The sequence below is a fragment of the Talaromyces rugulosus genome, chromosome I (assembly GCF_013368755.1).
Source record: "Talaromyces rugulosus chromosome I, complete sequence".
NCBI classification, from domain to species: domain Eukaryota; kingdom Fungi; phylum Ascomycota; class Eurotiomycetes; order Eurotiales; family Trichocomaceae; genus Talaromyces; species Talaromyces rugulosus.
In genome coordinates, this window is record NC_049561.1 from 3,959,953 (window position 1) to 3,987,374 (window position 27,422).

Genomic DNA, 27,422 nt, shown 5'->3' on the forward strand with positions numbered 1-27,422 from the left:
ATCTAGCTAGACATCTTGTGCAATAATAGACACCAACCAACAAATACATGACATTTATATTACAATTGGACATCTACATAACTAGAAGAAGAAAAGCCTAATCAGCGACTCGCCCCAAAGGCGCCAGCATCTCATTCCTCCCCGGACAAGTCCCACTCTTGGTGAACTGCCGCCGTCGCGCACCGCGACTCATCAACGGTCCCTCGTCCTGCTCAGTGATGTACCAGGCCAGATCGCTGGTTGGATCTGCGCCTGTGGCCGAGAACCCATTACCCAACCATGCAAACCGGTTTGCTGCTTGCTCGTCGGCCGTCTGGCCGCTCCACACCCAGTCGTAGTCCTCAGCGTGGACCTCGCGCAGAGCCTCGCCAAAATGCATACTACTACCAGGCCACATGGAAAGACTTCCTTGATTAGCCGTGCCAGCCTTGAAGTGCGACCGGCACCCGTCACTCCAGACAGTGTTGAGTAGCACACGTCGACAGTATGCGGTAAAGCCGCGGCTTGCTGCTTGTGATGGGGTGAAGGAGTGGATCGCCTCGGTCTGATAGCGGTCGATTAGTTGGAGCATATAGTCCGCTTGCATTTCTACATCTTGTCAGCATAGAGTCAAGCAAACTGGAGTACGAGAGGGCTTTCATACCAGAATTGTGAACTGCACTGCCGCTGACGTGTGGGAAGAAAGGGCCGCCAAAAAGCAGGAAATTGGGCATATGCGGTACAGTCGTGGCCATGTACGAGTCGGTGATGTCCTCAGCCCAAAGGTCTTTCAGTGCCTTGCCCCCAAGACCCCGGATCTCGAAATCAGGCACATAGGTGGTGTCGAAGCCCGTCGCGCAGAAAATTGCGTCCAGCTCGTGCTCGCGGCCAGTATGGTCTACGATTCCCCTGGGAGTCACTCGCTGGATCTCGCCCAGAACAACTTCTGTGTTTGACGCATTCAGAGCATCAATATATCCAATTCCGGGCGTCGGACGGCGACAACCCGGCTTGAAAGACGGAATCAACTCGTCCGGCAGGCCTTGTGCCTTCATCGCCTGCGCAGCATATCCATGCAATCCGGTCTGCAGGAGACTATCGTGTAAAAAGGCCGAATAGAAGGTATTGAGGATGGTCTCGTCCTTTTTGCGCTTGGTCTGCAGCTTGCCTGGCTCGTTCTGAAACGCTTCGACTTCTTCGGGGCTGTAGTCGCGCTGGGGGTCACAGAATGGACCTGTAGTCCAGTTGGGCTGTCGGATGAAATGGACTAGCTTTTGTACATTTGGCTGGATTGCAGTAAGGACCTGTTGGCCGCTCGATCTATATCACACGTTAGTCGATATGCGCACAGGGATATACTTGAATGACCACTTGCCCATTTCCAAGCACAGCAACCCGTTTTCCTTCCAGAGAAAAGGTCTCATCCCAATTGGCACTATGGGCGAGATGCCCTTGGAAGCCGTGCAGGCCCGGCACAGCAGGCCATTTCCATCGGTTCAGATGGCCCGAGGCATTGATCACGATATCGGCCGTGTCATCAAACGACTTATTGCCGTCGGCCAAATCCTCTAGTTGCAGCTTCCACTTGCCATTGGCGTCATCCCACTCTGCCTGGCTCAGCCTCGTGCGCGTTCGGATGTATTTATGCAGGCCATGCTTTTGCGCAAAGTTGGAGAAGTACTCGAGAATGGCATTGCGCGGCGCGTATTCGCTTTCAAAGGTTGCGCATGGCTCAAACGAGTAGACGTAGTTGTGTCCGGGGAAATCGCATGCTAGGCTATATCATCCTTGTCAATTGACATTATACTTGCCACCAAATACGAAATACTACAAAACCCACTGATCGGAAGCTTACCCTGGGTACTTGTTCTCATACCACACTCCGCCAACACCCTCATTCTTCTCGTACACGACCAGCTCGAAATTCTGAAAAGAGCGCTGCAGCTTGTATGCAAAGCACAGGCCAGCCTGCCCAGCACCAATGCATGCGATGCGGATTGTGCGCTCTGCGTGGATAGGACGTTTGCTGCGATCTCCGTCAGGCCCGACAACATGAAGCTTTACTTCGGCCATGTTGCAATCAATGTCTTTTGTCTTGCGCAAAGCACCGGTCTCGGCTGCATGCAATAAAGGGCGCGTGTTACGTCTTGACCGAATCAACGAGTGCTTGGAGTTGATTTGACTTTTTACAAAACTTCACATGTCAGATTGCCAGCGCCATTCTGCATACAACCCCTCATTTCTTCACAATAACCACGATTCCACACCATGTAGAGGACCGAGCTCAGCTATCGTGTCAGCAAACGACTGCCGGCCACCATGGTACCCAGTACGTACGGAGTATGTACGTACTAGATACCCAGTCTTAGCCGGCGATCAGGGCACAAACATGCGATTATCTCGCCCCCAATTCTGGGTCGTCTCAATCGGCATTCTCGCTACCGCTTTCAGCAGAGTATCACTGTAATATCGGTATTACGGTAAGTACTGTCAGTACAATACACGTGGCCCCCACGGCGTGGACCCACCCTGCCCATCCGTCCCGACAAAAGGGAACCTCAAACCAGCTGCCGAATCCGGCCAAGCATCCTTCCTAATTTGGAATTGAGCTGATAATATACAGGATCATGAGCTGGCCCGTGTCAACTATCGATCATTATTGTTGCTGCTGCTATTGTTATCACAGCTGTTATTATTGCGTTCACGAGTCAGTCTGATGCCAGCCTATACCACAGTAGTCGTCCACTGCTGAGTGAAAGCCTGCCTATCAATATCTATCTATTAAGCTACTAAGCTTTGTCTTTTTGTTAGCTGCAGCTCAGCTCGTCTATTCACACTCACACAGTGTTTTCTGCAGTCTCTTTTACCTCGACATTACTTCTATTCATGTTTTCATGGCCAGAGACAGCATAGTGACGATGCTGACTGACACGGAAATTTCCTGGGCCCTCGCGGTAGGTGCTATCCTGCTGTCCTACACCGTCTACGGCGCCATCTACCGGCTGTATCTCAGCCCGCTGGCCAAATTTCCAGGCCCCAGACTGGTCGCCTTGACCACCTGGCCTGAGTTCTACTATGACGTCGTCAAGCAGGGCACGTATATCTGGGAAGTCGAGAAGATGCACCAGAAATACGGCCCTATCGTGCGAGTGAGTCCCGACGAGCTTCACTGCAGCGACCCGGCCTTTTACGACACCATCTACGCCTCGTTACCGCAACGCCGCGACAAGTACGTGAAGTGGACGCAGGCGCCAGATTGCAACAATGCCACCGGGTTCACCACCGTGCATGACCTTCACCGCATCCGCCGCGATGCCCTCTCTCCGTTCTTCAGCATGCGCAATACAGTCAACCTAGAGGACAACGTACGTGCCTGCGTCGACAAGTTTGTAGCCAAGATGGCCGAATACCTCAAGACAGGGGAGCCGTACAGTATGACGGCCGGCTCGATTGCCACCACCATGGATGTTGTGACGAGCTATAGCTTTGGCGAACCCTTTGGTCTGTTGGACGACGAGACCCTGGCATTTCGCTGGCGTGACAGCGTCATCCACATTATGAAAGCGCTCCCCTATGTGCGCAACTTCCCACAGCTCATTCACATCATGACCTGGGTCCCCGAATCGCTCGGGGCCAAGCTGCTACCCGATCTCGCCGTGCTTGTCGGCTGGAAGCAGCGCATTCGCCAGCAGGTTGCCGACGTGCTTGCCTTCAAGGGTGTGTATGCGAAGAAGGACCGTGAAAAGAGAACGGTTATTGAAGAAATGCGCGACAGCGAGAAACTGCCCGCCCAGGAAAAGACCTTGGTGCGCCTGTCTGAAGAAGCATCCATCCTGATGATTGCTGGCAGCGAAGCCCCCGCCAAAACACATACGATTACATGGTTCCATCTCTTGGACAACCCAGCCAAGCTGGCTCGTCTCCGGGCTGAGTTGGCCACGGTATACGCGGACCCCAAAGCACCGCTTCCATCTATCTCAGTGCTCGAAAAGCTGCCGTACCTATCTGCTGTCATCCATGAAGGATTGCGGTTGCACGGTGGCATTGTCGGTCGCTCGCCGCGTCTGTCGCCGAACCCGATGCAATACAAGGACTACACCATCCCTCCCCGCACACCTATCAGCTGCATGTCCGCTTTCCAGCACCTCAACACCGACACATTCCCAGAGCCCCGCAAGTTCATCCCCGAGAGATGGCTCATCCGTGACGAAGACACCGACAAGGAAATCCTCAACACCGATCTGAAGAAACACCTCGTCTCGTTTGGTCGTGGTACCCGAAACTGCCTCGGCTACAACTTGGGCATGGCCGAGCTGCGTCTAATGGTTGCTGCGGTTGCTACACGCGTCGAGCTGGAGCTGTTCGAGACTGATATTGACGACGTCGATTTCAAGCGTGATTGGATGATTCCCCAGGCAAAGCTGGACAGCCAGGGAGTGCGAGTCAAGGTGAAGGCGGTGCACATTTGATTTGACTCCTTTTTCTTTATTTCTTCGTGATTCAGGTCAATCTTTTTTTTTACCCACTTATATTACCTCCTTTATCCTGCTTTTCATATTCCCCGTGTGCAGCCGGTCATGTGTATATTCAGCGGCCTCGATGTTGCCATGTTCATAGTTAGCTAATATCGACAACGATATTAAAGAACCAAAACAATTCTTGGCAATCGTGCATTTGATTATTATTATCCCTGTCATCTTAAACAGCTGCAACTATGATCGGACTGTAACCGGCGCTAATAAGACGCAGTTAATATTTAACGTATTTTATAACCCCCGTCGGCCACCCAAGCCAGCCCGACCACCTGTAATCCCATATAAAATGGCCATTTTTTGGATTTAGAGTCGCAACAATCTATTAAGAAAACCTCTATCTATACTAGAAATTATATAAAATACATTATAAATAACTGCTTTTTAAGTTCTAAAATTCTACAAAAGAATATTAAGGGAAATTACACCTATATTAATAAAATATAATAAAATACACTATATACAACTATAACTTTCTTAAAAATAATAATAACTCTATGAAAATTAGTATCCTTATTTAGTTTTATATATAGAATAATATATTAAATTTTTAAATACAGTACTTTAATAAAAATACTGAGATTTATAATCATAAAAAATGGCCTTTTGTATGGGATTACGGGTGGCCAGGCTGGCTTAGGTGGCCGACAGGGGTTATAAAATACGCTACAATCCTGGTCAATAAAAAAGAACGTGACCAGGCCGTGTGGTCGCTGATCCAACAATAAACCAACGCCAAGTCTCCAACACCAACATGTATAATCGGATGCAACTAATGGGTTGATCGATCTACTATTATTACTTTAAAAACTTTTTAAAAGAACGTACATGTATACCTGGCCTGTTTTGGACACTGTGGTTCCATTTCCGGAAGAATAAGTGATACTTTGAATAATGCACTAAATTTTTAAAAAAAATTAATTTAAAAAAAAAATACTACATTATTCTGTCAGAAAACGCCTGTAAATCCATGTGTGGATAGATCAGCAAGCCGACTCGGCACCGAGTCGGATCCTGCAGCCAATAAGGAAGGGGTTTCCCAAAGGGGTTTAGTGTCTTTGGGAACTCTGCGCGTCCTTCCGGACGCGCCCCTATATAGATTCTTATGTACACAAGCAGCAGAGTACTTAGTGGTTTACCAGCAATACTACTATCCAGTTACATCCTCAGGCTATTGCCGGCCGCTCCCCACTGACATGCTCCATTCTAGGGCTCTAGACCCCGTATTATATGCATATGTGATAGATAGACTGGTAGTCACTGCGTGGGTGTCCTTCGCCAAGTCAGGCCCTCATGCCAAGCTTTGGTGCAACGTAGCATCGGTCATGAGCTTCCACTGCTTACGCACATTACGTAAGTAGTTTTTCTCTTTGCAAGGAGGAATTTTCCTTAAATGGCGATGCCTAGAGTGCAAGAGTAAATATTTCAGTGTTACATTGATGTGACGCTGGTTGATGCTGATCTCAGTTGCATTAATTGATATAGCAGTTGACATCTCGAGATTTGAAATATATATATAATTTTCTATGCGATTCTCAACATTGGACTATGTTTGATATATCAACATTGAATTGGTGTTTAACATTCAATGTTGAAAACACGGTTGTTGATATCAATTGATATAAATTGATATCAGAGTAAGAATCCGTCATGAGTATCCAATTTGAACACATATGTACAAGGTCGCTCCTCATTTTATAAGCCTCACAACATTGGAACCAATTCTAATTATGATTGTTCTAAATACGCTTAAAGTGGTAAGATACGGCCAGTCCATAATTTACTATATGTAGAGTATACAAATTTGATTTATTTCATTTATCTCGTGATCATATTATTATAATTGCTGAATGGTTCAGCAGATCCGGAAGCCAATCTGTTCCCTCAAAGGGTATCAAGAAGTAGAGGAGAAGAGGAATAGAACAAGACAAAAACGTCCGAGGACTGTATCGGAACGGGCCAACCGAGAAGCCATATTTTGAAAGTATCATAAACTTAAAACTCATCAAACACCGAATGTAAAATAGTAAGAAAATGGGACGATGTTTTAAGATTATACAAGAGAAAACACCCCCGAGTAGTGAAAAGATAGTTTATTCCGAGATGACCTGGTAGTCTCTCGAAATAGTGATGCCTTTGGCAGATGAGTCGTCGCGCAGATTGCTTTGGCTGCTGGTTTCGGTCTTGTTCCAGCCATAGCGGCTTCCAGCATTCTTGCTAGTAGCCGAGAGCTGATAGTGATCCGTGGCCCTGTTCGTGCCGGGGGTGGTTCGCATAATCTTTTCCGACACCCGGCTGATGAGAGGTCGGTAGGTGGGCACACAGGCGGACACAATACCGACGCTGATTTCGAGAGACGTAACATACAGGGCGCTAACCTGGTCCCAGGTTGAGTCTGCTGAGCCTAGGGCGGACGCCTCCACGCAACGAGCAATTGAGATGAAGCAAGCACTATTTAACCATCCGTTAGTATGTTGATGTACATAGGCGTTCAAAAAAAAAAGAACCGCAAACTTACACAGCACCGGTAGCAAACACAGCAGACAACATGTGCTTCTTGCGGCCAGGGATATGGAGCTGGTGAATCAGAGGAATAGGCATGGCCAGGATGATGACGTCGGTGACGATGTTGACTACACCACTGGCGACCACGACGGCGTAGTAGTTGAGGCAGACGCTAGAAATACTCGGGTCCCACCGAGAGTTGATTGGTACACACTGAGCAATGGAGCAAACCATAAAGGTGATGTTGTATGCGACGTTGACGCCCATCATGACCCAAGTCCACTTTTTGAACTCGCGAACGGGGAAGATGCGCAAGTAGAGGAGCAAAATAGAAGCTTTGATCCATAGGATGACCACATTGTATAGTACTTCGACAACGGTCATGCTCTGTTTTTTTTTTGGGTCATGTTAGAGAGTTGGACCAGGAAGAGGGTAAGCGGGGATACGTACAACTAACAAGCCTTTGGTGTCGGTGACGAAGATAATGTGCTTTCCCATGCCATAGTGACAAGTCATACACAAGAAAGCAAAAAAAACTGTAAATATCGGCTGCGACGGAGCGAGTCAGTTCAGATTGTCCACTCAGTTGTTCTTGGGCCGATCTCACCAATGAGAGAATAATCATATAGTCGTCTGCGCCCATTCGGAATGCCGTCTTGGTCCGGGCTACGATCCGGAGGATGACGGCGATGTAAGCGATGCCTAACGTGACGGCACCACAGGCAACAAGGTTGGCGATTTTGGAATCATCTGGATGAGCCTCCATGTAGGCAATCTCGGCCGGAGTTGGGGTCGACATGGTGGCTCGAGTGTTCCTTCGTCCTGGTTTTCTCTCCGGTACTGATCAATTGGCTGTGAAGACGGGAGTGAAAACGGATAGAAGTCGATCAACGAAGGAGGGATAATGACGAAACAATAACAAAAATAATAATAATAATGAGCCAACAACTAACAGGGCAGAAACAAGCTTAACCCCGGTACATGTATAGGTTCGCAAGAAGAATGAGAAGGAGAGAAAACAAGAGGCTGGATGATGGCTCCGTATTCAATCATCCCACATGGTCCGTCTCACCGTGAAAAGATGGCCCCGACGCACGAACGATAGCTAGTTAGGCAGTTTCCCACTAACAATCAATAGTTAATAGCCATTGCAATCGCTACGTAGCGTGCCCCATCAGCGACAGACGTATCCTCATGCCGATGGGGGATAAAAGGGGCCAGGAATGAGGCCCAATTTGAGAGTGCATAGAAATTTTCCGCATTGGGAAAGCGCTCCACTGTAGCGCCCGACGAGGGGCTTCACACAAGTTAAGGTTTAAGTTAGCAGACTAAGAGAATCATGGGGGCGTAAGATGGCTTGCATGGGATCAACGCTGGGTTGCTCATGATCCTGGGTGAGGCCCGCCGTACCGTTTTAACTAAACTTGCAGGGGGTATCGGGATGTCACGATACGGCCCCATTACCATTGTTACCATACGATAGTACGCTGCAGTACAGATATTTGTGGCTGCACCCCGCCAAGACTGACAACCCCGCCATCCATTAATTATTATTGTTAACAGCTGTAGATTCCTCCCAATCACGTCCAATGTCCTCAATTCTTATATATCCTAAACCAGAAAGAACGCTGCCATCTGATTTTTGAGACCATCCCCCTTTTTTCGCAACTAGAAAAGGTGAAGAACGTGGAATCCAAACGGTCACCGTATTTTTCTCGTTGACAAATCGACTACGAACATCTCTTTTATTCCTCAAATTATATCACCCACCGTTCAATCGCAACATCCACGGCAAGAAACCGGGAAGAAGAAAAAAAAACACATCACAATGACTGGACAACTCACATGGCTCGTTACCGGCTGCTCCTCCGGCATGGGAGAGGCTTTGGTCAAGTCCATTCTCGCAGCAGTAAATTTCCTAATCTCCATCCATTATGTGGCTAGACTTGGGATTAACTGACGACCGCGCAATCTAGGGTGACAAGGTGATTGCCACCGCGCGATCAACAGCGGACAAAAGCGCCGAAGAGCGTCTTGCCCCGCTCAAAGCAGTTGGTGCTGCGGTGTTGGAGATAGACGTGAAAGCCCCCGCGGAGGAACTCAATGCCAAAGCAAAGGAGGCCTGGTCTATCTACGGCCAGATTGACGTATTAGTCAACAATGCCGCGTACATTGATGCGGGTATTCTCGAAGAGATCGAGTAAGTAAAAAAGAAAAACCTCCCTTCAGAATGATTCACATGTTGACTCCAACTCTAGTGAAGCCTTCCTGGTCAACGCGCTGCGCAACAATGTGCTTGGTCCACTGAACCTTACACGGGCGTTCCTGCCTTACATGCGTAGCCGCAAATCGGGGACGGTTCTGTTCATGTCCTCGGTGGGTGCCTACTATGGTGCCCCCGGTGCCAGCGCCTATGCTGGATCCAAGGGACTGCTGGAGGGTCTCATCCCGAACTTGACTCTGGAACTCCAGGCGTTTGGTATCCGGACTTGCCTGCTCACTCCAGGGTACTTCCGCACCAAGGTCATGACCCCCGGCAACATCTTGTACCGGGCTCCCAATGCCCTCCCGGAATATGCCGAGTTGAACAAGCTCATCCAGGCTGGCTGCAATGCTGCCGACGGCAACCAGCCCGGTGACCCTAACAAGGCTGCTGCTCTGGTGGTCGAAGCTGTCCGGGGTGAGGGACGTGCTGCCGGCAAGGAACTGCCGGCTCGGCTCCCACTGGGCCCAGATGGGTTCAAGGCCGTCCGCGATAACTGCGAAGCCAAACTTAAGATTTGCGACGAGTGGGAGAGCATTACGTCGGCAACCAATTTTGATTAAACCACCATGGACTCAAGAAAGGGGAAAGAGCAGATAGAATATTGGCCAATGAGGCCCTAGCTCGCATACCGATTAATGGATTTATATACCAATAATAATCAATACATATCGTGTACTCTGTAGATCATATTGAAAATAAGTATCTAGAGAGCCCCACTCATTGCAGGTGTTGATTTTGTGGTACAGGCCAGCACACTAGTATTAAATTATTAATGGATTCCACGGAACCTCGGTGGCCGATCATTATTTGAACTAATTAAGAATTATGAATAACCGTCTGTGCAAAGTATATTCCGCTGATTCCCACCGGGAGATAAGTAATAGTACTACTAAGTCTATGAGCGAGTAGCCCCGAGTTGCATTCCCACGACGATCAACTGACTCTATTCGTGATCGACAGGCTAGGCCAGTTAGTATTTCTCACAAGATGATACTCAAAGCCCCGCCAAAAGCTTGCTTGGAGATAAAGCACGCCTACAACAAGGTGGATATAGTGCACTAGCCAATGTCAAATTTACTCGTGAGGGGGTGCATGACGCAGATGGCTTAAGTTGTAACTAAGTACCAATTTGGAAAGTCAAACCTCCGGTATAATATGACTTTTGTCGTGCCTGTGGCTAAGATTTGCATCATGCATATGGCGGCCTTGCCGGCCGAAGAAGAGCAATAACGATAGTTTTTTTGAGTATCAACCTCTCTTCCTACTCGTCACGCACGTGCCGGTTTCGTGTATTTTCTCGCCCATAAAATATGGCATAAAATTCATAGCGCTTATCGGGATGTTTTCAGCCGAAAAAGACCACTCCGACAGGCACTCAAACAACTAGCTTGGCACCATTATGGATATGTCCGCCTTCTTTTTTGGAACCTTGTGCAAATGGATAGACTTAGGGTTCGGCACATGTTTTCTAAGGTTTACACTAATAGCAAATACGCTTTGGGAACCACTACATCCGTAGTGGTATCCTAATTATGAGGTTACTGCTATAGCAGTCCGTTTATAGTTACATTAGCGAATTCCTTAATAGTGTTGCTCATCATGCCTAGCAAGCTAACTATCGACCTTAGTCTTGCTGATTACTGCAGACCCCCAAAACGGCGAACCACACATTGGCACACACACTTGCTCGATCGTCCACTAATACACGCGCACACATAGCACGCATAGCATGCATAGCGTGTGTTTTTGGGGGCGGCTAAGCTGTAATTTGTGAATTTCAGGTCATTACTGTTATTCGAAATGTACGTTATACGTGGGCTTCGCAAAAAGGCCAAAAGCTAACATTAGTCATGTCATGCGGAGTATGGTAAGAAATAATTTAATAATAGTTGATTGTGCCATGGGGTGGATCCTGGCAACAATCCTAGTGGACACTCCCATACCAGCGGTAACCCGCCAGTATCGGATGGATCAGCCATGTCATGAGGGAGGGTCTCTTCATCTTACGTCTGCCGGCGGACGGCAAAGGGCCAGACGTTTTCGTCCCAGCCTGCTGGCACCGCCCGTTAAGATGATAAGAAGTGTCCGAGCCGTCATCTGAAGAAATATCGTCCGTCTATCCTCTACAACCCCATCCAATATCTCAACATCATCATACCACTTTACTGTGCCATCATTCTTTTGGCATTTTGACAATTACTGTCTCCCCTCTCTATTATTTAATTTTCTTCCTTCTTTTTATTTGGATATCACTGCTACAACCATCATGGCTTTCCAAGGCGACCTATTATCGGAGAAGCCAGTGCTCGACATCCCAAACGTACGAATCCTATATCTCGGGCGGCCATATGCAGACACACTGACAAGATTACAGAAGAGATCAATTTTCTACCACCTGAAAACGCTATACATCTTTACATGCAATGATTTCAAAGTCATTCTCTACCCACAGACTGCCGTTGGCATTTTCCAAGCACTGGCCGGTGGCCTCTTGACTACAAATGATACGCCAGATTTCATGTTTATTTTATCAAGGTTACCGCTGGTTGCCTTTTGGAACTGGTTCAACCTCCTGACATTCAACCTCGCCAACCAACGACTACAAAACTCAATCCTAGAAGACAACCTAAACAAGCCCTGGAGGCCTATTCCTTCCCACCGCATCTCGCCTGATGAGGCTCGATCACTACTGCTGTTTCTCCTTCCTGTTGGTATAATTCTCTCATATTTCATTGGCGGATTCAACGAGACCATTGCTATGATAGTCCTCACCTGGATGTACAATGACCTCGGTGGCGGCGACGTCCACTATTCTGTCCGCAATCTTATCAACGCCGGTGGCTTCATTTCTCACGCTTCTGGCTCGACAGCCATTGCAGCTGGCTACGGGCTTTACGAACTCAATGGCACGGCGCCCTACTGGCTCGCTATCATAGGAAGCATTATCCTGACGACTATGCAAGTGCAAGACATCCCAGACATGGAAGGTGACGCTGCTCGAGGACGCAAAACCTTCCCTCTGGTTTACGGTGGCATGGCGGCACGCATCTCCGTGGCTGTCGGTGTTATGGCCTGGTCTTTCATCTGCCCCGCCTTCTGGTCTGTGAACGTGGGCGGATACCTGTTACTTGTCATTCCCGGCGTTGTGGTTACCTACTGCACGTTGACGTACCGGAGCGTCTCCGCCGACGAAGCCACCTACAAAATTTGGTGTGTCTGGCTGATTCTCGTCTATCTGCTTCCGCTGTATAAAAATCCCGAAGTTTTTTCTCGATGGGGCAATGATGTTCTGACATCCGGAATGCTTCCAGACTTAGTCTAGCCCCCATCCTTCTCTTCCTTTCTTTTTCGGTACTGCGCACAAGGTGCAGTGCAACGTTGCGGCAAACTCCGCATATGATTTGTTTACACGTGGCGGAAGCTTTTGGAATTCTAGCATGTTTACAGTTTTATACCATTCACAATACCACTTTTTATTTATTCTTCTCAAATGCCTCTCTTATATCATTGTAATATTGCTGATTCACACCCTCGTACGTCGATCCGATCTGTTCCAAGCTTTGACTCGGCGCTAGTGTCGGCAGTCGCATGTGGCGCTAACCTAAAGAGTTTAATGGGGGCCGCCCCGCAGCGACCCACCGATCACCCGCAAGTTTTATTTATATCCAATAGTCCAAGCGCTGCCCCCCCCCCCACTGTAATGTAACATACATCCATACCGTTACAGGGCTTGAGCAAACAGCGCCAGCCTAATCCCCCATGTGCACGGCTCGCCTGCCACGCTATCGGTATGACCGCAAGGACCAGAAAAAAACCCGCCGACAAACGTCAATCATCCTTCCAAACCTTTATTCAGCTGCCAATATATTTATCACATCGACATTTCGATAGTCTGCCTGATCTACCCCGGCATATTGTAAAATCTTTGATTACTTTGCCACGGCACAATCGATAGTGGCTGTCGCTCGTTATATCAAGTTGTCCGCTATCTAGTCCTGTAATAATACGTATATTACAATACGTATGTATCATTGTACTCCGTACTACTGTATCGCCTCGTCGCGAGTTCCCATGTAATTAATACCAGCTCCCTATGATGTATTGTCTTTTTTGGTCTTACGCGTAAACCTGCACATGTCGCCCAGTTCGCAACTTCAAGTGTCACCAAGGCGACCATGGGAAAATTGCGCCTCTTACTCAAGTGCTTCTGCCACCTCACAGCTCTTACTTGGGGTTATATTCAATTCTTTCACTTCTTGTGAAAAAATGAAGACACCTACGAATGAAGCCCTCGGCGCTACGGTCGGGCTGCTCGGTCTGGGCGTCGGTCTCGCATCCTACGCTGTCGTCTGTAGGCTACAAGGGAATTTGTCCTTATTCACGGCTCTTGGAGTATCTTTAATAGACGCCGTATGTGTGCAGCCGATTTTATCGTTATATTGTCCCTAATAAAAACCAGATTGTCGCGGTTTTCGTTTATCGGTTGACTCTTCATCCATTGAGAAGTTATCCCGGCCCATGGCTTGCTGCTGCTACAGACTGGTATAATGTCTACCACTGTCTAACAGGCGACCGTCATATTGACTTTCTCCGTCTACATGAGAAATATGGCCCAGCTGTCAGATTTGGCCCCAATAGGGTTTCCTTTTGCGTCGACCGTGCACTGCAAGATATCTACGGTGTGCGCGCCAACACGCAAAAGTCCCAAGTGTACAGCGCCTTTTCTCACTTTTTTACTGTACCGGCCAGCTTGACTACTATTGATCGCAAAGTGCACTCCTTCAAGCGTCGAGTGACCAGTCGAGCACTGAGCACGGGAGCCGTCAATGGCCTGCAGGATTTGATCCTCAAGAACGTGCACGTTTTCTGTGCCTCGTTGAAAAACAACCAGCCAGGCGAAAAGACTACAGAAGAATGGAGCGCGCCAAAGGACATGTCCAAGTCAATTCAGTACTTGCTGTCCGACATCATGGGAGATGTCACGTTCTCGAAAAACTGGGATATTCAAGCCAGTACCACCAACCGCTACATTCTTGACCTGATGTCGCTTGGAACATGTGGCATTAATCTTGCTGGGCATATCCCAACTGTACTCAAATTGAATCTCGACAAAATTTTCTTCCCCACCCTGACAAAGGGCGTGCAGGATTTCTTTCGCTTGTCAGAAACTCAATCCTCCTGGCGTCTTGCTCAGGATTCCGCTAGCCTTCCTAACCGGGATCTTTTCGCTGCCCTGCTGGATGCCCGGGATCCGGATACCGGGAAGGGATACTCCGAACGGGACCTGATTGCAGAAGCTGGCATCCTGATCATTGCAGGAGCGGACACTACTGCTACCGCAACTACGGCAACACTGTTCTACCTACTGCACTCACCAGAGGCCTACGAACGGGTTCGTGCTGAAGTTGATGCAGCATTCCCTCGAACCGATGGTGTTGACTGCATTTGTATTGGCTCGGCACTCGCTAGCTGCGTGTACCTGTATGCTTGTATTGAGGAAGCCATGCGCCTGTGCCCTCCCGTAGGCGCTATGCTTCCTCGTGAGGTTCTTCCAGGTGGTCTCGCCATCGATGCTGGCAAATACCATATCCCCGCAGGCACCGATGTTGGCGTCCCAACTTATGCTCTGCATCATACAGAAAAGTACTGGCCCGAAGCACATTCGTTCCGCCCTGAGCGATGGCTCAACCAAAAAGGTGCCGAGGAGAAAGCAGAAGAAATCAGCACAGGTAACAATAACAGCGGAACAACCGCATACGCCCCCTTTGGCGCTGGACGTACGAGTTGCGTTGGCAAGTATCTTGCATATCAGGAGATGGGCATTATCATTGCTCGTCTTTTCTGGCTGTATGACATGCGTGTCTCGCCAGGAACACACGCCGGTGAAGGTGGGAAATGGTGGCAGGGAAACTTCTGGGAACCGTCATGGGGGCGTGACAGAGAGAGCGAGTTTCAAGTTCGAGATGTCTTCACTAGCTCTCACGATGGACCACAGGTTCAGTTCCGGTCGAGGTGAAACGACTCTTTTCAATTCTCACTCATAGTACCGTATTCTTTGTATTTACTTTAATTGATGAATATTCATTACCACACAAGTGTTCAATTCATATAGTAGACCATGGTAGCCAGTCCTGATCATAGGATACAGTCTAAACAGATATTTTCCCCGTTGAGACTGAGAGGTCGGAGCGTCTACTTTACGTAAATAAAACAACAATCTACCCATATTATTAATTATTACACAATTAATCCATTACGCCATTTTGACAGAACGTTAATGTTTTTTTTGACTTTTTTTGGCAGCGCTTAATTTCCCACTTGTAACTTATCTAATAACAGCCCCCTACTCCATACGTGTATTAATGTGCACTGACCGCAGTTCTTCGTCTAGTTTGACGGCTTGCCCGATAATTATAGATCGTGTCCTGGAGCTGACCGCACAGGCCTAAGAGCCAAATGACGTTGCTGTTAGAAATGCTGTTAGCATTCCAGCCCGCCGCGCGGTTATACATACCTGAAATGCGATAGATTCTTCAGCTTTCAAAATAAAATTCAATTTCGTTATTATTGTTTTTTACTTCGTTAGTGGAAAATAGGGGCGTAGGATGTAACTGACTCGCGAAATTACCTTAATTGGTTCGTACTCCTGACTTGGCGCACCTGATCATTCCTATGTTACATCATCGCCAAGTGTAGGAGTCGGCGATAATCCTGGTGTTTGCCTTACGTCGATGGTTGGTGGCCATGGCGGCGTCGCCGTACTGTATATGCGGTACAGGTATTGCCTGTTAGGCCTCCCTCTAATCGCATCTATCTTGGCTTTCTTTCGTGGGCTCAAAGAAGCTGGTTCTATACTGTGATGTCGTATTGTAAATATTTCATAGATCGATCAGTATGTATTATTGAAATCAGAGAGCTCTATCCCAAACGACGTTGATGCAATGCATCTTACCAATTAATTGTATGCTTCAAAGTTCGTTTATTCGTCTTGAAACTAAATAGACGAGCTCTATGTAGTAAATTACGCATTTAGTATTATTTATTTGCTTGAAATATTTTCTACTAAAGCATTTCTCAATCAATAGATCTATACGACGAGACACTTGTTTACTACGAGCTATCAACAGCTTTCTGTATGCCACAGGTCTCCAAACAAAGAATTAAAAGCCTCTCATCTAGACTGTTTGGTTTGTTTTTTTTCATGGACGTTTTAGTATTAGCTTGAAATTAATTGTCCACCTGGTGATTCATACGGACATCACACTGTTTTCTAGGAACACAAAAATACTATTTCCAAAAAACAGCAGCCTAAAATACTGTAGTGAAGCATTAATGAATGGAAAGATTGGTCTCTTTAATATATCATACTATAGCTACCAGATCCCCAGTACCCTAAAGACTGGATAGCGTAACTAAATACACATAAGTTCATAAACCAAGTTTTTCAATCTCATTCGGTAGATCCCTAAATATCAATGTAACTAGGATGATTCGATGTCTATCTCTTACAGAGAGTAACTTTCGATTTGTTAGCAATTAATAATCCGAGATGGTTTAAACTGTAAGTTTTATAGATTTTCTATGGATTTTGCTTGCTAATATATCCCATCGATTCAATAACCAGTCTACATATGTGATCCAACTTGTAAATTCTTTCCCGTTTTCTCATACCTTTATTTAACGTTGGCCTGAAATTAGCTGTTCAAAATCCAAGGCGGGTTTTCAAGTCGATATCAATTGATACTTTCCACCATAGTATTTATAACTTAAAAGCTAATTCAATTGATATATACATAGCAACTTAGAGACATTTTAACCGATAGGGGATACTCAAGTGAAATATTAAATTATATATATATATATATAAACATTGAAGTGATGACCCCGGATTGATTTTATATTTATATCAATTCATCAATTCATCAATTCATCAATTGATTAGTCCGGGCAACAGATAGATTGACATCTTATCTAATTATTAATTACAAATTCATCAAATGGGTGGATATTTCCCTATCAATCAATTAGTTTATTTGTAAATATTCATTCTTTTGGCTTTGACAAGATGTAAATACCGTACAGTTATGATTAGAAGATGTCTGTGCCACCATGCAGTAGGGCTCGAATTGCCCTCCCAGGGCAGCCTGTACATACTTTTTGCGGTTATTGCGTGGATAATTGTCTGGTCAATATTTTGAGCTATTAAATATGCGATTGACTTTTTAGCCTATCCCCTTTCGTCTGAGTGGATAATTTATTTCTTCAATAGTGTACTAATGTTGGCTATTATGGTTCTGATTTTTTTACAGGCGGTACCCGCGTTGGATTTTGCCTCTATACCAGCCCAAATGAGAATCAACTTGAGCAATTAAACATACCTCCAGTAGCTACATAGATATAGTTTGAAGGCTGCTAACCAAGTCTGTAGCTCCCTGAGGCATGTTATTGAAAGAATATAGAATGACTATTGATATTAGTTATTAATCGCGGAGTAAACTATATTTAATCAGTTTATGTTCTCTACCAGTCACCCTGCTTTAAATGTCTGACTAGGTGTTACATGAATATGTACCAAAGCGCTATAGTAATGCTCTTCCTAGCTCAACATTTGAAGACTTGTTTGTATTCGACGGTATACATAGTTCTAAATATGATGGTGATATGTATATATATTATGCATATGTATGGATATAACGATTCAAATAATTACACTTTCAAGCAATCACGAGGAAACCCATTTCATAGTCTCTGCATTTGCACGCTAAAATAGGGGAAACCCATATCAAGACTTTCTTAAAGTCCAACCCCCCACCCTGCAGTATCTCGATGCCTAGACATAGGTTCGAGGTGTTCTTTCCCAACTTAGAATCAAAATTGTAATGAAATTTGCAAGCAGGTGTTGACGATATCCGTTTAACAACCGAAAGGAGTAGCCGCATAGCAGTCGCAACCAGTAGTATCCGCATCCGGATTAGTCGAACAGCAAACAAGAACACACATTTCTCCAGCATCATTGCAAGGAGTGAATTCATCGCATAAATCATCACGCGCATCCAGCACGGACGCAGCTGGAGCAGCCATTGCCATAGTAGCGATAAAGGCACCGATGAGGATGAAAGAACGCATTTTGTATTATTTGGAGGGCTGTAGGTTGTTAGCTTCCTGTGTTGAGACTTTTACAAAGGGATACATACACTTTAGGGCAAGTCAAGTAATCTGCTTATAATGGGCAGAGGAGGATTGGAGAGCGTATGTGAATGAGTGTGTTTATGTGTTGGAGGAAAAAAAGAGAGGGTATTTGGAGGTTGAGAGAACAATTTATATACATAACTACATGTATACATGCGGCATTATGCAGTCCGCACTCTGTACATGTAGAGCTGACATCTGGAACATTTCGCCCCCTCCGATGAGAGATGCTTGAGATAATCCTTTGGTCGCCCCTGTCAGCACTGATATGATATGAGCCAACAAATTGGAGAAAAGACACGACGAAGCAGACAACAAATAAATGTGGATTTTCAAACTTCATTGACCACAGTCTTACATTCTGAATTCCCATTCAGTGCTAGTAAGGAACTTGCAATTGATACCCATCGTCAGCTTCTCAACTGATTAGTCTGTTTAGGTCAAAATTGGCCCGCTGTCACGATCATTGGCCGACGATCACAATATTATCTGCTCCTTGTGGCCCTTTTCTCCGGGAAAGCTTGTCATCTGATTAACGAATAAGGTAGGAAGTTGACAGAAGCTTATTGTTGTCCATACATAAAGGGGAAAATGCGGCGACGCTAAATGATTTACTACTACCCTGGTTTCAACCGGAAGTCGCGCCGCTAACTTTTGTGGTGCATTGGCGTCGTCTCTTTATTTTTAATTATTTTAATTATTATTTTGATTAGATATAGAAGACACACGCTCTCCATGGTGGGAAACAAACGGGAAACTACATCAAAAGATGGTCTCTTAATTCTTGATCAACGTTCATAGAAGGATCGGAGGGCAGAGTCAGCCGTTGGGGTCAAATAATTATTGAAGCTACTCATGATAGATAAGACTTTACGCCGCATGGAGTAGTTGATCGGTCAAATGTGACTACTACTTAGAGGCTAAATTGTGGTGCTCGTACAGGATGATCCATCCACCCCCACAAAAGGGATGTGATACATATCCCCGTTCGGGGAGTATGCAGCGCCCTACGTCTTTTCTCTCTCTCCTGAGTCAAATCTATATTTAGTTGCATTCTCATCATGAATTAGTCTTGGGCAACTAGACTGAAAATTCAATGTTGTTCAGACTTTGTCCGCTTTGACTCCGAATGTTCATCAGTACATGTAATTGATTAGGGTTCTTTAGATTAATGGTGATTAAAAATTATGTAATTTGGTTTATTTCTTCTCATTGAGCTCTACTATATCACACCTAGAGGAGTTTGAAGTCTGGAACAGCCGTTGATATCTATGGGTTTGTTTCAACATTGAATGTTTGTTGGAACCAACATGAGATTTAGAAATATGTCATTTGAACATTGAAATATCCAGCCAGCGTTGAATTAATCGGATGCCTGCAGCGCATATTTAAAGTGGTCCATTAACTATTCCAAGTTGGTAGGTAGAGCCTTACACCGTCAGAGAGAATAACTGCCAATAACTCTTAGCAGCAGACGAAAAATGACGCAAAATCACTGATTTCCCTCAAGCTATTATAGATAAAATAAATTCTAGTGTATTTAATTTTTATACCACGCAGAGAGACGCAGGATTCATTGTCTCTTCCAGTCAGAGATAAATGTAACATCTAGGTTGACTCGATGGAGGCTTTTCATGACTAGGAATAGTCTAGTCTAGAACCATTATGTATTTCAACCTAGCGGTAACACCTATATGGAACTTGTCGGTATTTCATGGCCATTTCGATAATTGGAAGTTACGTAAGGAAACATACCAATAAGCCGTGAAGGAATCCCATAGTGATGGATATCGACTTTGAGGATAGCTGAAATTGCGGTTGGATTTGGTCTCTTTATAGAGAAGTACCTGGCATTCACTTAAATCAGAGACCTTATAGAGACTTTATAACTAATCCAAAGCCTTACTTGATCTACAGGTCTAATAGATAGTTTCCGGAAACTTGGAATACAGAGTGATCGATTAATATGGAAATAAAAGCCGAGATGTGCGCAAAACGATTATTAGTGAAATATGATTCTTAGACCGCCGTAAACACCCAAACCGTAGGATCGATCTTGACTGAGTCGTGAACGAATTCCTTGGCACTTGTAGACTCTTGACGCACTGTTAGCTAGGAGGATATGTCTGAATCTATAGACTCCAAAGTATCATCACTGTCCTCATACAGCTCATCCTTACCAGAGTCATTACTGTCTATGGTCTCTGAGGAATCCTGACTACTAAAGCCACTTGGGCGCGAAGGGTGCCAAGCATTGAGAAAGAACTCCTTCCTGACCTGACTCTCTGCAAACGGAAGCTTTCCTTGAAGTGATGGCCAGCGGTCCAGAACTGCAGGTCGGGGCCAGGCCCTGAGCCTCGTGTAGTCGAAGACAAGCTCGTCGAGAGCGGTTTTATCCCACTCCTCAACTAGAATCTCGAGCTCGTATAAAAATTTCCAATCTTCGTCACGTGGTATCTCCCCTTCCTACAGACCAGTTGTGAGATCTGATACAGCGTCCAAGTTGAAAAAACTGGTCCTAGGCATGGTGACGGCTTTGAAATATGTCGGCTCGTTCTCGGGCTCTTCCGGGCGGGTACGTTTAACGCCGTGGCTTTGGAGGAGTTGTACGATCTCGCTGTGCCCTCGATATCGAGCTTCACCGATGTTCTTTGCTGTGTCGCTGTCCTGATACGTGTAGGTCTCGGAAAGCCGGAAGTAGGCCCAACCTTCTATGCTGTTGTTTGAATCCTCTTTGTAAGGTTCTGGATGACTTTCGGGGTCAACGAGTTGGATGTATTCCTGCCCGTTCGCCGAATTAGCTTCACGGCATAAAGAAATGTGGCGACATACTTAAATCGTCCATGACTAACCCTTCGAGTTTGCTGAGCACCGAAAAAGGCAATATCTAAGAGTGAACCAGAAAAGATCCGATCATGGATGTACTCAAATCTCACCAGCTCGCCTAAGCGATTGTGCATTCCATGGTCTAGATGAAACTTCACTGTTTTCGTCCGCCCCATGAATGCAGCGCGTGTTAGTGCGATCGTCGGCGTAATGTCGACTAACTTCCAGTGGCTCGGCTCCGAACCAGCATCAATAGAGTTGTTGAAGTTCAGAAGAGACTCCATCAATCGCACGTCTTCATCATCTGACCGCCATCTACTTCGGTGATTACTGACAGGCGAGAGAATGGACGTGTTGCCCGAAGATGAAATGAAGTCCAGTTGTGCGCCCGCTCTGAGTAAAGTAGATGCCTTGCTAATGATCGATTCAAGGGTGCTATGGGGAGACTCGGAAGACAATTTCCGCCCTTTGCAAAGCGACTGCAAGACAGCTAAGAGAGGTGTATGTCCATCATCGTTCAGAGCATTGACGTTGGCTGGCCTAGGATGGAGGTCGGACAGCAGGAAGTGAACAGCCCTTTCCGAGGTGTAACCCAAGCTGCCTCTTATAGCTTTATGTACCAATGCAGAGAAATCGAGGTCCTTGACTCTTTGTGTGATACACAGGATCACGTCACAGTATGTTTCGGGATGACAAAGGCCTTCGTTGGCATTAGAGATCCATAGATCCAGATAAGGATATGGGCCGCCCCAGTCGATGGTCATGTTTGCGCCGGCCTCTATCAGCGCGATTATGACACATCCTTCCAACCAAGGTATCTGGGTCTCATCCACATCATCATAGGTGAGTTCAATCAGTCTAGACACCGTCGCAAGGAGTGGCGTTAAGCCAGAGTCATTTTTGGCCTCTATGTTCACCCCATGCTCTAACAAGACTTTGATTATTTCTCGGGTAGCATTAAGATTCTCAGTCTAATTATGTCGAGCCTGGGCACGATCCGGAACTGTTGACTTTGCCATCATATGAATTAAATTGTTACCTTATCTTTCACACACGAACCTTGGGCGTCTTGGCTTAGAAGATTTCGAACACCGTCGACATCTCTCCGGGCGACTGCCTGCCCAAGCGGTAACGTTAAAGTGAGTCGGCAATAGGTGGTAACAGCCACTAATAGTCTTGATATGATAAGGCGTATTCTGAATATGGGTGTTGACGTTAACGCGCAAGTTGCTTTGTACAGCTATATGCTAATAGATATGGTTATGAGAAATGTCACTTTTTAAGTGCCCTACAAGCTACGGCTTTTTATTATAATTGTGATGTAGTTGAATTGCTCTTAGATAGAGGCACCGATCCTAATATTACCGGTTCACCTTATGGTAATGTATTGTACGCCGTGATTGGGAAAATGGTAAGGGATCGATATGTCGACTAGTGAGCTTTTTGAAAGTAGATATGTGAACCGCTGCCGCAAAGGGTGCAAAGTAGGATAGAATGTATAGTCTAGAAGATGAAACACCGAAGGCCGAGTGTTAGCTGGGATATCAAGGCCTCGCTGCGTGGAAAAAGTGCGATATTCCGTTGGACATGTTACTGATTGAATTCAAACTCACCCAATGCAAAGTTTTGTGTTTTCAGTTGTTGATATTATGAATTGTATTTAGATTTGGAACAAATCATAGTTGACAAATTAAACTATCATCTATTACTACTCGCGGTACAGGAGCAGCGATTTATTTCTGTAGCGAGACCGGTTTTTTCAAAGCACCCTGCAGATTGGGGGATGCAATTGGGAACGACCCAAATTCAAAGCCGCAGGTCCTCTGGGGAAAATGGTAAAAGTTCCCAGATATTCCACTTTGACACCATGGGGTGTCGGACGTATTCGAGGGATACAAATATTTGGAACACACATGGCGGAATTAGGTCTTCGATAAATACCGATTTCCGAACCGAAGATTTCATAGCCGCAGCATGTCGGATTTTCTTTCTCATCTTTCTTTCACAACTTCGATGTTTTATTTTCTAGCAACTAATCACCATCGCAATGACTGATTTGACGCAGAAGCCCGATGGCCTTAATCTCTACTCTCGGTTCGCCTTTGCAGGTGCCGTCTGCTGTTCCGCCACTCATGGCGCCTTCACCCCAGTCGATGTGTATGTTATCACTATTAGAAACGTTATCTAGCTACTGACACCCCATAGCGTCAAGACTAGGATCCAGCTTGACCCTGTTACCTATAATCGTGGTATGATCGGCGGATTCCGTCAAGTGATCCAAAAAGAGGGCGCCGGGGCTCTCTTGACAGGCGCTGGCCCAACCTTTGCTGGTTACTTCATGCAGGGGGCATTTAAATTTGGCGGATATGAGTTTTTCAAGCAGCAATCAATCAACGCTCTCGGTCTCGAAAAGGCCCGCCAAAACCGTGCTGCGGTATACTCCGTCTCTGCTGCTAGCGCTGAATTCTTCGCCAGTATTGCTCTCTGCCCTCTTGAGGCTACTCGTATTCGCCTCGTTTCTCAACCTGGCTTCGCAACCGGGCTGATTAGCGGCTTTGGCAAGATTCTCAAGAACGAAGGCGTCGGTGCTTTCTACAGTGGCTTTGGCCCTATTCTCTTAAAGCAGTACGTTGTCTGCAGACAAAGTTAACAAAGTAAAGAGAGAAAATCTGACATGAACATATAGGGTTCCTTACACCGTGACCAAATTTGTCGCTTTTGAGAAAATTGCTGAAGCATTTTTCGCTCGCTTTGACAAGTCTCAGCTGTCAGCTGGTGCCCAGACTGGTGTCAACTTGGGATCTGGCCTCCTTGCTGGTTTCGCTGCTGCCATCGTCTCCCAACCCGCTGATACCATGCTCTCCAAGATTAACAAGACCAAGGGCTTACCGGGCGAGAGCACCGTTTCCCGCCTCATCAAGATTGCTGGCGAACTTGGTCTTCGTGGTTCCTTCACTGGTCTTCCTACTCGTCTGTTTATGATTGGAGGCCTTACTGCTGGACAGTTCGCCATCTATGGCGATATCAAGAAGGCTCTGGGTAAGTCTACTTACTTTCTGATTATATGGCGAAAGCTAACTTTGTCTCTTAGGTGCCACAAATGGGGTTGAGATCTCCAAGTAAATGATCCAATGTGTGAATATGTTTAAGTGGACATATATAGAGATAGAAATAGACGATCCTTTTGTTCACTTTAATTGGCTTCTTTATTTCTAAATATTCATCTCCTGTTCTCATCATGAAACTAGTTCTACTAATCCCAGCCTTTTTCTTCATTCTTGAAACTACATATGTAAGCTCTTCTAGTCGAATTCTATCTCAGGTGCACGCTACGGAGTATAGATACCATGTTTAGAGTCTTCGAAACAAATGATGTCATACTACATGTAATTTCACATGCAGGATACCGCATTAAATGAGAATAATCGAATACTGAAAACGGCCTTTTATATTTCTCCCGAGATTTCGCGCATTCCGCTCCGTCAAAATACACATTGCATGTTGCAACGTTTACCATAAATTGCGATGGTTTTATTGCTACATAATCACAAGAAAAATACCAGAGGAAAAGAAATGAATATACCGGCAAAAATTGCCGTCAGGGTTAATAATATTGGCATTCGAGCCACGGTCGCATGAGACCCGGACGCTGGTTTGTAGATCAGAAAGAACATCAGACTTGGCGATGTGCTGCATGATGCATATGTATCGACTGATGTCGATCATTTTGCACCATTGAGCTGACGCGTATCGACATATTCTTGTTTTCTTTTCACCCTCGCGTGGCGCAGCTGACGTGAATCTCAACCTTGCTTGCTGCTCGGAGCAATTATAACTGCTAAGGTTATCATTGGCCACACCCAGCAACGCAGCATTGTTATGAATGGCGCCTCGCATCCGGAAAACCTCAGCCCATCAGATCCCAGACCATCGATTTGCTGTTGGTGCCAAAGTGGAGATCTTCATTAGGTTCATGCAGGCCGATCGAGTCGATAGCTTGGCCAGGACTAGCAAATTCTAGTGTCAACTAATAAATTTCATGAGAGCCGAACCCTCCGAAGTGAGTCACAGACTCATAAAATGCTGTCTCCCACCTTATCTTCTTTTTATTTACCTGAACAGAAAGATCTGCAGTACTTTGTAGCGTGCAGGGACCAGAACCAGGCCTACTTACTTCCGTATCCCCAAAAATGTCGGTTGGCCGTGAAACGTCGGGATTGGGGCACCGATGGCGCTCGTCCAGGGTCTTCATCGTAACCTGTATCACATTCGCCTTATTTACAGGTACGTGTCGAAGTCGGTTCTCTCTCGTTGATTTATCCACGAGCTGATCGGGCAGCTAGAGACGTTCCTGTACAGCTTCATCGTCCCTATTTTACAAGTAATGCTCCGAGACCGCCTGCACATCGACGATTCCAAGGCCCAATCAACTACAACAACGGTGCTCTTCGTGCATGCCTTTGTGTGTGCGATCACTTCCCCATTGACCGGACAAATATCAGATAGGATTTCATCTCGCAAAGCTCCGCTGCTGATAGTGCTGGGAGCCGAGTTGTTTGGCACAGTGCTCTGTGCAGTTGCGACCTCGCGTATGTGACTTTTCTGTCGTCCTAACAGCCAAAGTTGCTTTGGTGAAATATGAAGACTTATACTTTTGTTGCCTACTGCAGTTCCTGTTCTCATTGTCGGGCGCGTCGTCCAGGCCATCGGTGGAAATGCGACATGGATCATTGGCCTCGCCACCATTGCCGATACAGTCGGGTCAGACAACACATCCCGAACTCTATCAACGGTCTCCATGTTTTACATGTCGGGCATGCTCGTTGGGCCGATCGTGTCGGGGACGCTGCTCCCCCTGGTAGGGTACTGGCCAACTTGGGGCACAGCCATCGCAGTGCTGACAGTCGATATGTTGATGCGAATACTCATGATCGAGAACCCTCTTGAAAAAAAGAAAAACCAAGGAATGAAACAGAATGGGAGCACTACATCGAATGGTGATGTCGAATCGAGTGTACGGGAAGCCAACCACAATGGCTCAGCAGATGAAACAACAGGGCTTCTCGCTTCGCCTTCTAGTGAATCGTCGCAGACAGCATCTTCCGACAACTTTTACAGGGTTTTACTCACCAATCCGCAAGCACTGACGGGCATGGCTTGCCATATGACCGCGGGTCTAGTCCTGACCAGTCTAGACACCACGCTACCATTACATGTGATGCGAGAATTTGACTGGGACACCGCTCGCATCAGCTTGATGTTTCTCCTCGTCCAGATTCCATTCCTTATCCTCGGCCCGTTTACCGGCTGGTTGAAAGATCGGGTTGGTAGCAAAGTGCCTACCGGCGTGGGATTTGTAGGCTCGGGACTCATGATGTGGCTTCTCGGCGTGCCTGGCAAGGATGGATTCTCCTTTGCTGGAATCGGAGAGCGCGGTCAGCTTATATACGCAGCTTCGCTGTTGGGGTTGGGTCTTTCGAGGTCGCTGACCACTGGCTCTGGTATACTGGAAATGACAAGTCAGTTCTCCTGATCCGCCACTTTTTCACCTCTTCGACAACTACTAACCACTCTGTTTAGCTGTTATACGAGATCTGCAAGCCAAGAGCCCTGGAATCTTCGGGCCTAACGGAGGATTCTCTAGAGGTTATTCCCTGACAAATCTGAGCTGGACAGCGGGCATGTTGGTCGGCCCGGTCCTCTCGGGTTCACTCACCCAGACGGTTGGATACTATTATATGAACTTTACGTTTGGTGCGTTGAACCACCCCCCCCCCCCCCCACCCCAATGGGGCATCTAGCTTTGTTGCTAAAGCGAGATTTTGAGCTGACTATCGGTAATAGCAACAATATGCGTCGTGGTCGGCGCATTATGCTTTACTTTTCTTCATAATAAATGATGTTAAAAAGGAAATAAAGGAATCTACAGTGACCCCCTAAAGGCCTGGGCCCTTTTAAAAACATAATAAGATGAAACTTAGGCCTCGGGCTCCGTGGCCGTAACCAATCGACGGCTACCTCCGAAGCTACATGACATTAAAGGCTAGATCGAAGTCTTACCTGTGCTAGTTATTGTCTCCGTAATCACTACCTGGACCAAGCCACTACTGTTTAGACTCGAGACT

General features: G+C 46.4%; 7 protein-coding genes across 7 annotated transcripts; 4 read left to right on the forward strand and 3 right to left on the reverse strand.

The window, feature by feature from the left end:
- Window positions 1–97: 97 nt before the first annotated feature.
- Window positions 98–2,052, reverse strand: TRUGW13939_01326 (uncharacterized protein; the record flags this gene model as incomplete). The annotated part of the gene is made up of 4 exons (XM_035484527.1): window positions 98–588; window positions 644–1,283; window positions 1,339–1,756; window positions 1,835–2,052. The coding sequence occupies 4 exons, from the start codon at window positions 2,050–2,052 to the stop codon at window positions 98–100; spliced, it is 1,767 nt and encodes a 588-aa protein (XP_035340420.1).
- An 821-nt stretch (window positions 2,053–2,873) lies between these two features.
- TRUGW13939_01327 (uncharacterized protein) lies at window positions 2,874–4,448 on the forward strand (the record flags this gene model as incomplete). The annotated part of the gene is made up of 1 exon (XM_035484528.1): window positions 2,874–4,448. The coding sequence occupies one exon, from the start codon at window positions 2,874–2,876 to the stop codon at window positions 4,446–4,448; it is 1,575 nt and encodes a 524-aa protein (XP_035340421.1).
- A 2,156-nt stretch (window positions 4,449–6,604) lies between these two features.
- On the reverse strand, window positions 6,605–7,815 carry TRUGW13939_01328 (uncharacterized protein; the record flags this gene model as incomplete). The annotated part of the gene is made up of 4 exons (XM_035484529.1): window positions 6,605–6,962; window positions 7,030–7,403; window positions 7,467–7,565; window positions 7,624–7,815. 4 exons carry the CDS (start codon window positions 7,813–7,815, stop codon window positions 6,605–6,607), a joined length of 1,023 nt encoding a protein of 340 aa, XP_035340422.1.
- A 1,029-nt stretch (window positions 7,816–8,844) lies between these two features.
- TRUGW13939_01329 (uncharacterized protein) lies at window positions 8,845–15,298 on the forward strand (the record flags this gene model as incomplete). Its single annotated transcript, XM_035484530.1, has 7 exons — window positions 8,845–8,925; window positions 8,993–9,216; window positions 9,275–9,805; window positions 11,386–11,602; window positions 11,657–12,598; window positions 13,504–13,692; window positions 13,742–15,298. The coding sequence occupies 7 exons, from the start codon at window positions 8,845–8,847 to the stop codon at window positions 15,296–15,298; spliced, it is 3,741 nt and encodes a 1,246-aa protein (XP_035340423.1).
- A 5,285-nt stretch (window positions 15,299–20,583) lies between these two features.
- On the reverse strand, window positions 20,584–22,061 carry TRUGW13939_01330 (uncharacterized protein; the record flags this gene model as incomplete). The annotated part of the gene is made up of 3 exons (XM_035484531.1): window positions 20,584–20,879; window positions 20,946–21,252; window positions 21,324–22,061. The coding sequence occupies 3 exons, from the start codon at window positions 22,059–22,061 to the stop codon at window positions 20,584–20,586; spliced, it is 1,341 nt and encodes a 446-aa protein (XP_035340424.1).
- Window positions 22,062–23,344: 1,283 nt separating this feature from the next.
- TRUGW13939_01331 (uncharacterized protein) lies at window positions 23,345–24,420 on the forward strand (the record flags this gene model as incomplete). Its single annotated transcript, XM_035484532.1, has 4 exons — window positions 23,345–23,454; window positions 23,503–23,922; window positions 23,984–24,336; window positions 24,389–24,420. The coding sequence occupies 4 exons, from the start codon at window positions 23,345–23,347 to the stop codon at window positions 24,418–24,420; spliced, it is 915 nt and encodes a 304-aa protein (XP_035340425.1).
- A 1,067-nt stretch (window positions 24,421–25,487) lies between these two features.
- TRUGW13939_01332 (uncharacterized protein) lies at window positions 25,488–27,190 on the forward strand (the record flags this gene model as incomplete). Its single annotated transcript, XM_035484533.1, has 5 exons — window positions 25,488–25,593; window positions 25,641–25,886; window positions 25,968–26,816; window positions 26,878–27,051; window positions 27,099–27,190. 5 exons carry the CDS (start codon window positions 25,488–25,490, stop codon window positions 27,188–27,190), a joined length of 1,467 nt encoding a protein of 488 aa, XP_035340426.1.
- Window positions 27,191–27,422: the final 232 nt, after the last annotated feature.